The 14,461-nt window shown below is 44.8% G+C and overlaps 1 protein-coding gene across 1 annotated transcript in view; it reads right to left on the reverse strand.

The window, feature by feature from the left end:
* The window catches only part of LOC126235458 (high-affinity choline transporter 1-like), a 402,761-nt gene that overhangs the window by 23,956 nt on the left and 364,344 nt on the right, over nt 1–14,461 (reverse strand). The window contains exons 11-12 of the mRNA XM_049944181.1: nt 11,589–11,719; nt 1,678–1,830 (exon numbers count right to left, since the gene is read on the reverse strand). Coding sequence (XP_049800138.1) covers nt 1,678–1,830; nt 11,589–11,719 — 284 coding nt within the window. The remainder of the gene's footprint in view (nt 1–1,677; nt 1,831–11,588; nt 11,720–14,461) is intronic.

Consider the following 14,461-nt stretch of genomic DNA (forward strand, 5'->3'; position numbering starts at 1 on the left):
GTGTAAGGACGTACTATGTTTATTTTGTGAATAATAAAGGTTTCTGTTTCTCCTACCTTCCTTAGGGAAAAAAAAAAGCTGGCTAGAGCATCTGACATGTAAGGAGGAGATCCCCGTTGATGTATATCAACGCCCGTCAGCAGCTAATGTTATTGATTTAATTGTAATTTAATTTACTCTGAGGATGGCCGGAGGTAAACGGTCGAAATATCAGTGGAAGAAATTTTATTTGCGCAGCTGCATGCCCGAAGTTAAATGGACTAATTTCATTACATTTCACTGCTATGCGAATGCAGCGGCGGTTAACAGTCAGTATAAGACTTCTTAAGTAATAGAACCAAGTACGTTTTCCTCGATGGTGAGTGTACATCGGAGGTGAGGGTATCATCTGGAGTGCCCCAGGGAAGTGTGGTAGGTCCGCTGTTGTCTTCTATCTACACAAATGATCTTTTGGATAGGGTGGATAGCAATGTGCGGCTGTTTGCTGATGATGCTTTGGTGTACGGGAAGGTGTCGTCGCTGAGTGACATTAGGAGGATACAAGATGACTTGGACAGGATTTGTGATTGGTGTAAAGAATGGCAGCTAACTCTAAATATAGATGAATAGGAAAAAGTATCCTGTAATGTTTGAATACCCCATTAGTAGTGTATGCTTGACACAGTTACGTCGATTAAATATTTGGGCATCACATTGCAGAGCGATATGAAGTGGGACAAGCATGTAATGGCAGTTGTGGGGAAGGCGGATAGTCGTCTTCGGTTCATTGGTAGAATTTTGGGAAGATGTGGTTCATCTGTAAAGGAGACCGCTTAGACCTATTCTTGAGCACTGCTCGAGCGTTTGGGATCCCTATCAGGTCGGATTGAGGGAGGATATAGAAGCAGTTCAGACGTGGGCTGCTAGATTTGTTACGATCATGACGCGAGTGTTACGGAAATGCTTCAGGAACTCCGGTGGGAGTCTATAGAGGAAAGGAGGCGTTCTTTTCGTGAATCGCTACTGAGGAAATTCAGAGAACCAGCATTTGAGGCTGACTGCAGTACAATTTTACTGCCGCCAACTTACATTTCGCGGAAAGACCACAAAGATAAGAGAGATTAGGGCTCGTACAGAGGCATATAGGCAGTTATTTTCCCTCGTTCTGGTTGGGAGTGGAACAGGGAGAGAAGATGCTAGTTGTGGTACGAGGTACCCTCCGCCACGCACCGTATGGAGGATTGCGGAGTATGTATGTAGATGTAGGAGAGCGAACAAGACGGACATTGAGTCTTCGGAGACGCTGAGATCCGACTACGAACGATAAACAGACAGTAATCTCGGTACAAATGAGACCAATACGGAGGGGACGGTGTTCACTTTTTTATGGGAAGGATTTCTAATAAGTTGCTGTCGTAGGTGCTGTACCAGATTGAGTGCGTCCTCAGCAAAGAGACCCGCCTCTAAATATTCACAGGGCACCATTTGCTTTTCCCAGGCAGTGGCTCAGGATTGTCCGGCTTACGCCAGGCAGCGGCCCGGCGGCAGCCCGGCGAGAAGACACTCAGAGGCGGCTGGTCTTCTCGCTGGCGAGCACGTCGCCGGCGGCCGGGTTGTCGAGGCCCAGCTTGTCGGCGGTCGCCGTCGCCGGCGGCGGCGGTTTGAGGGCGGCGGCGTCTGCGCGGCCGGCAGACGGGCGGCGGAGGCGCGCCGCGGCGGCGCTCACCACCAGCAGCGTGGCGGCCGCCGCCAGCATGGTCAGCGTGCGGAACGGGAACCGCTGCCGGCCGGTCTCCGCCTCGTAGCCCGGCAGGTGCAGCGCCGCCGGCAGGCCCAGCCCGTGCTCGCCGCCTGCCACACACACGCAGATCACTCGCGCCTGCTCTAACTCGGCGAGTCTTTACAGCTCATGGAAATACCGGGCGATCAAAAAGTCAGTATAAATTTGAAAACTGCATAAATCACGCAATAATGTAGATAGAGAGGTACAAATTGACACACACGCTCAGAATGACATGGGGTTTTATTAGAACCAAAAAAATACAAACGTTCAGAAAATGCCCTACAGATGGCGCTTCATCTGATCAGAATAGCAATAATTACCATAACAAAGTAAGACAAAGCAAATATGATGTTCTTTACAGGAAATGCTCAATATGTCCACCATCATTCCTCAACAATAGCTGTAGTCGAGGAATAATGTTGTGAACAGCACTGTCCAGAGTTATGGTGAGGCATTGGTGTCGGATGTTGTCTTTCAGCATCCCTAGAGATGTCGGTCGATCACGATACACTTGCGAGTTCAGGTAACCCCAAAGCCAATAATCGCACGGACTGAGGTCTGGGGACCTGGGAGGCCAAGCATGACGAAAGTGGCGACTGAGCACACGATCGTCACCAAACGACGTGCAGCACCATCCTGCATAAACATCGTACGTTCCAGCAGGTGTTTATCAGCCAGGCTGGGGATGATGCAATTCTGTAACATATCGGCGTGCCTCTCATCCGTCACGGTAGCAGTTACAAAACCAGAATCACGCATTTTCTCGAAGAAAAAAGGGTCCGATAACCGTAGATGTGGTAAATCCAACCCATACCGTGACTTTCTCGCCGTGCAATGGAGTTTCCACGACAGTTCTAGGATTTTCGGTAGGCCAAATTCTGCAGTTGTGTACGTTGACAGACCCTCGGACCGTGAAATAAGCTTCGTCGGTCCACAACACGTTACTCAACCATTCGTCATCTTCCGCCATCTTTTGAAACGCCCACACTGCAAATGCCCTCCGCTTCACTAAGTCGCCAGGTAACAGTTCGTGATGCCGATGGATACGGATAGCATCGGAGGGTACGCCTCAGTGCCAACCAAAGAGTAGTGTATGGAATGCCGGCGCGACTTGCGACTGCACGAGCGCTGACGTCCCCGTGCATAGACGAACCCGCTACAGTCTCCATTTCTTCATGAACTGTCTCAGCAGCATTACGCCTTGTGCTCGGTCGGCCACTAAGGGGTCTATCGTCTAAACAACCCGTGGCTTCGAACTTCGAAATCGTTCTCGCCACAGCTGCATCTGTCAACGGACCTTTACCCGTTCGAATCCCCTTCCTATAGCGATAGGATCGTAACGCTGAACTAGCACATTCCCCATTCTGCTAATACAGCTTCACTAAAAGCGCCTTTTCATCTAACGTCAACATGCTGCGACTACTCGCGCATCTGATTCTCTCTCTCATTACAGCTCCTTTTATACACGATTGTCATGCGCAGTCACTGACGTTTTGCTGTCCAACGCCATCTGTCGGACATTTTGTGAACTTTGTTTGTTTCTGGTTGTAATAAAACCCCATGTCATTCCAAGAATGTGTGTCAATTTTTACCTCTCTATCTACATTATTCCGTGGTTTATTAACTTTTCAAATTTATACTGACTTTTTGATCACCCGGTACACTGACGGAAAAAAACCCACGCCGAGAAGTAGTTGTACGCTATAAACCAGGGGTTGCCCAAATTTTCTCGAGGAACCCCTCATCGAGCATGATTGGTACCTTGTCATATCACAGTATCAGGTACCTAAAAACGCCAGATTTAGAGTCTTTTTATACGTTTTCTATTTTTGGCACTTAGAAAAATCACTGACATATTCATTATTGAAAAAATATTCAGCTTAAAACTTTTTCAATTTAGCCATCATCGTTATTGTTAAATTTTTGATTATTGCTCAAAACCTTTGTCTTCAAATCTGTGTGTTTAGTATAACAAACTCCTTAAAAAAATAAGTATTGAGTATGAACTGAAAATGACGGGAAAAAATTAATACTGAGAGTATTGGTCTTTCAGGTGTACTACAATTGAGATTGCATTGAGTAGACATGTGTGAAAAATAAGAAAACACTAATTTCAAAAATGGTTCAAATGGCTCTGATCACTATGGGACTTAAATTCTCAGGTAGTCAGTCCCCTATAACTTAGAACTACTTAAACCTAACTAACCTAAGGACATCACACACATCCATGCCCGAGGCAGGATTCGAACCTGCGACCGTAGCGGTCACATGGTTCCAGACTGTAGCGCCTAGAACCGCTGGGCTACTCCGGTCGGCAACACTAATTTCATACAAGGTATTATTTATTTGAAAAAAATACAGTTCTAACAGAGAACTCTATCAGTATATAGTTACTTTTGATTTTCAGTTCTTAACAAGATGATTTCAATCTGACCTTTGAGCCTATTATTTCTGAAATATTACGTTCCAAACTTGAAACTTTCACTCTGAAATCCGACGGCATGTCGAGTCGATTCCTGTATTTGTTTTTTATGAAACACATGGAAGAAAATGCTTGCTCACACCGATATGTGGTTGCAAATGGAAGGATCTTTTTCATTGCCTTATCTCCAAGTTTCTCGTAGTCCTTGCGCGCAGATGCCCAGAAGTCTGTAATTTTATCACCGATGAAAATGTTTATCATCGTACCACAGCTGGACAGATCCACAATTTGATCTTGCTCTTCTACAGTGAGGCCTTAGATTTTCTCTATTTCTTCACAGCTGAAGGGATTCCGAATCCATCTGTCGTCAGGGTCAGGCTCAGGGAAATTCTCTCTAAAAATGGTGGCTAGGCTCCGTAGATGCTCGGCTACATTGATCTTGATTTGGTCAGGCAAACTCTCCTCTGATGACTCCAAGAATTGTTTTAAAGTAGAAAAGTTAGTTAGTGACTCGTTTTCTATCCTTGACGCCCATATCTGACACTTTTTGACCATAGCACTAATTTTATCCTCAACTTTGAAGATGTCTGCATTTTTTCCTTGTAATCTCAAGTTTAACACATTCAAGTGTTGAAACACATCAGAGCTAAGTACGCAACTGAGCAAAGCCAAGAGAAGTTAGTAAGAAAATCCACGTACTTTGTGTCAAGAAGGGAGACACGAACCTCGTCTCTAAGTTCAAAAAATCTTGATAAGATCCTCTCTCGAGAAAGCCATCTTACTTCCGTATGAATAAGAAGTTGCTCATGCTCACTGCCGATCTCTTTACACAACAAAGAAAATAATCTGGATTGCAGATGCCGAGTTTTAATTTAGTTGATGATTTGAACTACCTCGTTAACTATCTTCTGCAAAGGTTCAGGCAATCTTTTGGCTACGAAGGCTTCACGATGGATACAACAGTGAGTCCATTTCACCTCAGGGGCTACTGCTTTGATACGAGCTAGAAGTCCTGTTCTTTTGCCAGCCGTTGACTTTGCTCCATCCGTCGACAAGCCTACACATTTTTTCCAGGTGACATCGCGCTCATTGAGATAATTATTTAATGCAGTAAAATATCGTCTGCTGTTGTATGCAGTAGTTCGCATGAAAAAAGGAAATCTTCGAACACTTGGTCCTCCCATAAGAATCGTGCTAAAACCAACATTATAGCTTTTTTTGATAGGTCTGTGCTTTCATCCAATCGTAGAGCGTACATGTCACTCATGCAAAGTCTAACCAGCAATGTTTCTTCGATGTTAACTGCCATATTAGTAATTCGTCTTTGAACAGTATTATTTGAGAGTGGGACAGTTCCTATTACCTTAGCAGCTGAATCACCTAATATTCTCTTGCAAAGTATTACTGCTGATGGCAGTATAAGTTCCTCAGCAATTGTGTGGTTTTTCCCACATATAGCAACAAGCTGAGCTACCTCGTAAGACGCAAGGGTCGCATTTTCATTTACATTTGCACCACAGTGCGGCCAAAGCAAAAAAATCTGTTATCATACGAAATATATTTAATACATTTTTTATTCTAATAGCATCTTGCGGACCCCTCTGGCATAGCTCACGGACCCCTGGGGGTCCGCGGACCATCTGTTGGGAACCACTGCTATGAACGAAAAGTGGTAGGCGTGTTTCTACATCTGAATGATGATTCTATTAAAATTTCGCGTCAATCGCATAAGAATGGCGCTAGTAGCAGCAGTATGTGGATGCAAACCAGGTTTGCTTTAAATACGCGCTCTAACGGCCGAGAGCATTAGTTATCTTTGACATTAGATGTGGTGAGTTTACGCCAGTCAAGAATGCCTTTAAGGGGGGTAGGACGTCAAACGGGCCGTCTTCGAGAAGGAGAGGCACCACAGGACATTTTAATTTTTACTGTCTATACTTTTACAACTAAATTCATAAAACTTTGCCAGCATGACCAGGAAGGATTCAGGATTCACACCCATAGCTGTGGAAGTTCAAACACACGAAAAAATAATATTTTTTAAATGTGAAATTTCATGATTTTTTCACTTACTGTTGGCTGCATTTGTTGCTATAGGTACACTTTTCTTCATAAGTACGAGAGATTCTTCGATGAATTTTGCACAACTTACAAACCATACTTACAGGTGTATAAAACTCCAGAATTTATTTAATCTATAGAAAAATGAATGGGCTATTACGTTTTAAACTTCGTGTTTAGAGAAAACTCGAATGTTATAGTTAATTATCTCAATGTTTACCACAGTTTTTAACAGATTTGGGAAATTCTAGAGTTTCATACACCTATAAGTATGGTTTGTATGCTGTGCAAAATTTATCGAAGAATCTCTCTTACTTATGTAGAAAAGTGTACCTACAGCAACAAATGCAGCCAGTACCAATTGAAAAAATGATGAAATTTCACATGTAAAAAAAGAAATTTGTTTTGTTATGTTTTTGAACTTCCTCTGCTATGAATGTGAATCCTGAATCCTTCCTGGTCATGCTAACAAAGTTTTATGAATTTATTTGTAAAAGTATAGACAGTGTAAATTAAAATGTCCTGTGGGGCCTCTCCTGCTCCAAGTCAGCCCGTTTTACGTCCTAGCCCCTTTAAGGCGGCAAAGACAATACTGTCAACACCTCACTGAGTTTGAATGCGGTAGTGTAATAGGGCTAAGAGCGGCTGGATGTTCCTTCTGCGATATTTCAGAAAGACTGTGCAGGAATGTAGTCACTGTACATGATTGCTGGTAGCAGTGGTCACGAGAATGAAAGGTCGCAAGAAGTCCTGGCTCCGGACGGCCACGTGGCACTACTGACAGCGAAGGCCGTCGCGTTCGGCGAGTGGCTCTGACGCATCTTACTGTACCTGCAGCAGAAGTCTGAGCACCAGTTGGCACCACAGCGACACAACGAACTTTTACTTCAAGGACAGCTCCAAGCTGTAGTGTGCATTCCACTGACTCCAAACCACTGACTTTAGTGGCCTCAAGCGAGAGCAGGGTGGAGGTCTCTTGTGTTTTCTGATGAAAGATGGTCGTGTTTCAGTGGCAGTGATGGCCGTTTGTCGGTTAGAAGGAGGCCAGTTGAGGTCGTGCAACCAACCTGTCTCCGCGCTCGAGTTATGGTCTGGGGTGCGATCTCATATGATAGCAGGACCACTCTCGTGGTTATCCTACGCACGCTGACAGCAAATTTGTCACGATCTGAAAAATCAGTTTGCCTGATGATTCGAATAGCTGTGCTGCCATTCATGAACAAAATGGCTCTGAGCATCAGTCCCCTCCATTCATGAACAGCATTCAAGTGCGTGTTTTCCAGCAGGATAACGCTCACCCACCTAGCGCTGTTTAACCCAACATATTCTACAGAGTGTCGACATGTAGCCTTGGCCTGTTAGAACACCAGATCAGTCGCCAATTGGGCGTGTGTCGGACATAATCGGGCGACAACTCCAGCGTCATCCAGAAATAACATTAATCGTCCCTGTAACCAAGTGCAACAGGTATTGAACTCCATCCCACAAACTATCAGCCATCACCAGTAGAGCACAATGCACGCACGTTTGCGTGCTTGGATTCAACCTTCTGGTGATTACACCGCTTATGTACCAGTATTTCACATTTGCAATGGATTCTCCCGCGCTTACATTAACCGGTGATCTTGCCATGTTAATCACTTAAAAATGTTACCTATACAAATGTATCCCAGAAATTTCATCACTCTACCTTAATTATATTTTGGTGTGGCGATTTTTTTCTGTCATTGTAAGGCAAAGCCCAGAAAAGTTACACAATATGAACTTTTGCGATCGATCGATTCTTTTTGCCGGCCGGAGTGGCCGTGCGGTTCTGGGTGCTACAGTCTGGAGCCGAGCGACCGCTCCGGTCGCAGGTTCGAATCCTGCCTCGGGCATGGATGTGTGTGATGTCCTTAGGTTAGTTAGGTTTAATTAGTTCCAAGTTCTAGGCGACTGATGACCTCAGAAGTTAAGTCGCATAGTGCTCAGAGCCATTTGAAGCATTTTTTGATCGATTCTGTTGCTATAAAACTGAAGATCATGTTTTCCAAAGGATTACTTGTTCGATCCCTGATTACCTTGCCCCATACTGGAATCCCTTCACGATACGAAATAATAGTGTGATACTTGTATCCATTAGACATACACTACACTTTGAAATAGACTTCTGTAATTCCTATAAAAGGGGTAACGTTAACTTAGGCAATGTAAAGTTAAATGTTATGTGGGCAAGCTGTCGTTCACCGGCTAGCCTTGGCTTTCTCCCAGCCTGCACTGCCGGAGGCTTGCGGGACACGCATTCCTGTCGAAAAGGCAGAAGTCCTTTTAACGAGATAAAAGATCTCTTGGCAGGTTTGGCTTCTTTCAAGGCGTGTGAATGCTCGTTACGATGCCTCGGAGTAACGTCCAGTTTAAACTTTCAGAATACCCCGTTCTCGCCGAATCTTTCTGTATTTTTTGGTAGAGCCCGCGCTTTTGCGCTGTGACTAAGTGCAGAGTTTTTCATTGGTTTACTTCAGAATCATGTGGGAGTGCGAGTAGACTACTGGCTCTAGCTGCCCGCCTCTGAGCGATTGGCTGAAGTATAATGAGATAGAAAAGAGTGTTTTTTATCCGTCTGATCTCGGGATCTCCGTGCTCGTTAGTGGCGAGTTGCGTTTCTGACAGCAAAACTGCCGAATTTCTGACGGCTACTGGAGAACAAACTTCATGTCAGACTATTGGAGAGTAAGCATTTTGCTTTCGGCTTTTGTAAAATTCACTTTTGCTCAGATTCTTGTAGAGAGTAACTCCTCAGGATAGGCCAGGAGAGATGATGGATAAAACGAGCCTTGTTGCTGCTGCTTCTGAATGGATGTCTGTACTAAGGACAAGGGGTGGGCTGAAATCACATCTTCCAGCCGCTGCTGCCACCATCCTGTTTACTTACGCACTGACCGATTGGTAAGATGGCACATCGTCGTGGCCGCCGAAGTACTTTAGGAACGAATCTAACTCGCTCTCTTCAGAAGCTGAGTACACGATCTCAGTCATGCATCCGTCTTCTTTCTTTCACTGAGCATTTTCTGCGATTTAATGGTGTTCGCTCCTATCTTTCTGTGTACTCTCTACGTCTACTTAACAAGGTATACAGTCACTGCCCGAGTTCGCGAAGTACAAATGTAACTGTGTTTTATTCTCCCTGCCCACGGGTGCCAAGGTCAGTATTGTATTCCCTTGTCAAACTATTAATGGTTCTTTTTAAGATCTCGGTGGGTAACATTCTAGTTAGAAGTCAATAAATGTATTAACTATAGTGTCCATTAGTTTCCATTCATAACCAGAAGATCCTTACTCCCATTAATATATGTATGTGAGTGGTATGGTACCCACTTGTTTCATGCTTAACTGGGCCATTTCTATTAATATTCATTTAAATAAGACGTTTTCCGTTGCGTGACAGTATCCCTGTTTTCAATTAATTCCCATGATCATTTGGAGTCGTTCCTTATTCTTTTGGACACCAGAGTTTGGTTTGGTGCATCCTACAGGTATGCTCCAACCACAACGGACACGCCACAGCACCCTGGCATTACGGGCTCTTACTTACAACAAGCACCTGGAAAACACGAGCCAAAAAAAATCAAGACTCCTAACAATATCACCAGGAAACTTTCCGCGATCTCATTGGGGGGCGGGGGGCTAATGCATTCAAGCTGAACAGCTTTGGCAATGGTCTATCCAGGGGCTGAATACTGTGCCTCAGTGCTGCAGCGGAGTGCCTAGACAAGGGAGACTGATGTCCACCTGAAAGACTGCATGAGAATCATCATGAATACACTGCAATCCATACAATTCCCTGGCTCCATACTGTCAGTAATACTCCAGCACCAGACCTAAGACAGATGGATGCCACCGAAAGGGAGCTACAGCATCCAAATTACCTGCAGGACCCCTCTCCTCCCCTCTTCCCTCCCCCCCCCCCACCCCAATCCTTGAGATGTTGTACAACCTCCTTGCCAAGAAGCCTTAAATCCCAGAACACCTTTCAGGCTAAGATCGTCGAACACAGCTTCCAGATCAAAGAAGAGTTGTGAGAAAAATGGAATGCACTACAAACACGTAAGCATGGTATAGTATACCCAACGGTTGCAGCTGGCCTAGACTCAGTTGAGATAGGACTGTCATGCAAAATGCGACACGGTGTTGAACAAGTGTTGGTCTATGCGACAGCCCAGTCTGTGACTGCGGAGTCTGTGATCAAGCCGTGGAGTCCATTGCCCAGGAATGCCTTTTAACAGCTATGAGCACTTCATCATCTTCTATATCGTGAAAAAATCTATTCGACTGCAAGCTCTCTGTTTCTCACAGTTTCAGAGGGGGTAGTTTCGGTTAAAACAAGGAAGAAACCTCTAGTAAATATGTGTTCTAAAGTGCACTCTTTAAGAGCTATGAGCACTACCTCATATTCGCTAACGTGAAGCACTCCTTTTCTTATTACCAAGTGTTCATAGCTCTTACACATTTTAGAAAACATGTTCAATAGATATTTTTTTTCTTATTTTCAAATGGTTCAAATCGCTCTGAGCACTATGGGACTTAACTTCTGAGGTCATCAGTCCCCTAGAACTTAGAACTACTTAAACCTGACTAACCTAAGGACATCACACAAATCCATGCCCGAGGCAGGATTCGAAAAAAATGGTTCAAATGGCTCTGAGCACTATGGGACTCAACTGCTGTGGTCATAAGTCCCCTAGAACTTAGAACTACTTAAACCTAACTAACCTAAGGACAGCACACAACACCCAGCCATCACGAGGCAGAGAAAATCCCTGACCCCGCCGGGAATCGAACCCGGGAACCCGGGCGTGGGAAGCGAGAACGCTACCGCACGACCACGAGATGCGGGCATCAGGATTCGAACCTGCGACCGTAGCGGTCGCACGGTTCCAGACTGTAGCGCCTACAACCGTTCGGACACTCCGGCCGGCTTTCTTATTTTGGTCCATACTATTTCCTCCCAAAATATGGGAAGCAAAGAGATTGCAGTACAGGAAGTTTGCTCATAGCTCTTAAAGTATCATTTTAGTGCCCATGTTTATTGGACTTTATTGCTTCTAGTATCATTTACTTTCAACTGTATCCGTTTACGGGCATTAATTATGATATAACTCTATAACATCGATTTTCATTGATATGTATTAAAACATTTCTGTTGTTTTATATTGTAAACAGGTAAAGAAATCAATGGTTTCATGAAATTCGATGGTAAACCAACAAATTCGAAGCACATATAAATGGTGCGACCCCCGCAGGCGGTCCAGTCGCAGAATGGTGAAGTGAGCGCTCCTGCAGACGCAGCGCAAGCGCCTGACTTACACAGCAGCCTGAGGACGATTCCCACGACGAAGGCGGCCACGGAGCCGTGCTGGTTGACCAGCCTGGGGCAGTGCACGGCGAGGAATAGCTGCGGGAACAGCACCACGTACACCAGGTCCGAGCACAGCACCCTGCGAGCAGCAAAAAGGTCTCTGTGACAGCGGCAGGCTCCGGCAAACGTAAACACACTGCACTTCCTACAACTGTAGGCCCGTCATTTCACACCAGGGAACTCTACATTTATCATTTCCTACACACAACTGAACACTAAAGGAAATTACACATTGCGGTGCAATAATGTCCTGCTATTTCCCAATTTCCAGGATTTTGGAAGGCATGACGTCACCAACTATATGACGTTTTAATGGTTCAGATGAAGAAATCTAAAAAATAATGGTTCTACTTTTGTATGGAGTCACAGTCATGTAAAATTTTTTGAAAGATATAACCACCATTTGACTGTAGAACAGGTTTTATTTCACAATGTACATTTGGGCCTTAGGCCATTATCAAGTGTTGCATGTATTGTAAATCATTACACTTGAGTAGAACCCAAGTCATCGTCAAAGCATGTATCTCCGGTTACATAAACGAATTTTGTCAAAAATAAAGGTGAGAATATTCGTGTAATATGCTAATTTACTGGCAATGACCATGACTCAGTTGATATTGTCGTAGAAAAATACGAGGGTTGGAACTTAAATAGTGGCAACTATTTATTCACAACTGATACAAAAGAGTTACATGTTTGCACCTGTTACTGTCCTTCAAAGTAGTCATCAGCGTTGTGTAGAACCCGTTGCCAGCGATGTGGAAGGCGTAGTATGCCGTTAGCAGAGCCTTTTCTGTTGATGGTCCGAATGGAGCGGTCTACTGCCTGTCGAATCTCTGGAACAGTTCTGAAGCGAATGCCACGAAGTGGTTCCTTCATCTTCGGAATCAAATCAAAGTCACAAGGACTTAAGTCCGGGGAGTCTGGTGGATGGTACAGTACTTGCCAGTCCCATCGACCGAACAGAGCAGCCACAGCTTGCGCTGTATGCGCCCGCGCACTGCCGTGCAAAATGGTGGGTGGGTTGCGCAGTAAGTGTCGCCACTTCTTTCGCAAAGCTGGTAGAAGGTGATGCTCCAAAAACGAACAGTAATACTGTGGAGTGACGGTCTGCCGTGGAGGAACGTAATGCGTTAGGATAACACCATCACTGTCGTAACAAGAATCACAATAACTTCCACCATACTGGGGTTCTGACGCACTTTCGACTTTCGCGAAGACCCATAATGACGCCATTCGTTGGATTGGCTTTTCAGTTTTGGCTCGTACGATGTGGCCCATGTGTCATCGAGTGTTACGATGCGGCGCAAGAAAGCCTCTGCTTCGCGCTGATAGCGCTCCAAGTGCGTCTGATCAGTGTCGTAACGCGTCCATTTCTGCATTTCCGTCAAGTCATGCGGAACCCATCGTGATGCAATGTTTCGCATTCCCAGGCGTTCCTTCAGGATGCGAAGGACAGTCGTATGCGCTAATCCGGTTACGTGGGCGATCTCACGAATCATATGGCGTCGATCACTGTCCACTAACGCGGCAGCAGCATGCACTTCTTCTTCTGAGACGCTAGGACGACATGCCCGACATATGTCCGCCACAGTTTGCCGACCTTTGTTGAAGGCTTTTACCTAACGTGCCACTGTTCTTTACGGCAATGTCGATTGCCCGCACGCATCTTGAAGACCTTGATGACACTGTCGTACTGTACGACCTTTGGCACATTCAATCTTGATCCAACTCCGTTGTTCCTGTTTAGAAAACTTAGTGACACCATTACGTTAGACCGCTCGCTCACAAGTGACTGTTTTTCCCTCGATTGAGCGCACGCCGGTGACGTGGGACGGGCGACTCCATTTGCTCGGAGGTAAGACAGATATGTCAACAACGTGTGCTATCAGCGACAATAGTATATTCCAAAAATGGCTCTGAGAACTATGCGACTTAACTTCTGAGGTCATCAGTCGCCTAGAACTTGCTGTTGTTGTTGTGGTCTTCAGTCCTGAGACTGGTTTGATGCAGCTCTCCATGCTACTCTATCCTGTGCAAGCTTCTTCATCTCCCAGTACCTACTGTAACCTACATCCTTCTGAATCTGCTTAGAGTATTCGTCTCTTGGTCTCCCTCTACGATTTTTACCCTCCACGCTGCCCTCCAATACTAAACTGGTGATCCCTTGATGCCTCAGAACATGTCCTACCAACCGATCCCTTCCTCTAATCAAGTTGCGCCACAAACATCTCTTCTCCCCAATCTTATTCAACACTTCCTCATTAGTTATGTGATCTACCCATCTAATCTTCAGCATTCTTCTGTAGCACCACATTTCGAAAGATTCTATTCTCTTCTTGTCCAAACTAGTTATCGTCCATGTTTCACTTCCATACATGGCTACACTCCATACAAATACTTTCAGAAACGACTTCCAGACACTTAAATCTATACTCGATGTTAACAAATATCTCTTCTTCAGAAATGCTTTCCTTGCCATTGCCAGGCTACATTTTATATCCTCTCTACTTCGACCATCATCAGTTATTTTGCTCAGAAAATAGCAAAACTCCTTTACTACTTTAAGTGTCTCATTTCCTAATCTAATTCCCTCAGCATCACCCGACTTAATTCGACTACATTCCATTATCCTCGTTTTGCTTTTGTTGATGTTCATCTTATATCCTCCTTTCAAGACACTGTCCATTCCGTTCAACTGCTATTCCAAGTCCTTTGCTGTCTCTGACAGAATTACAATGTCATCGGCGAACCTCAAAGTTTTTATTTCTTCTCCATGGATTTTAATACCGACTCCGAATTTTTCTTTTGTTTCCCTCAC

The sequence above is a fragment of the Schistocerca nitens genome, chromosome 2 (assembly GCF_023898315.1).
Source record: "Schistocerca nitens isolate TAMUIC-IGC-003100 chromosome 2, iqSchNite1.1, whole genome shotgun sequence".
NCBI lineage: Eukaryota > Metazoa > Arthropoda > Insecta > Orthoptera > Acrididae > Schistocerca > Schistocerca nitens.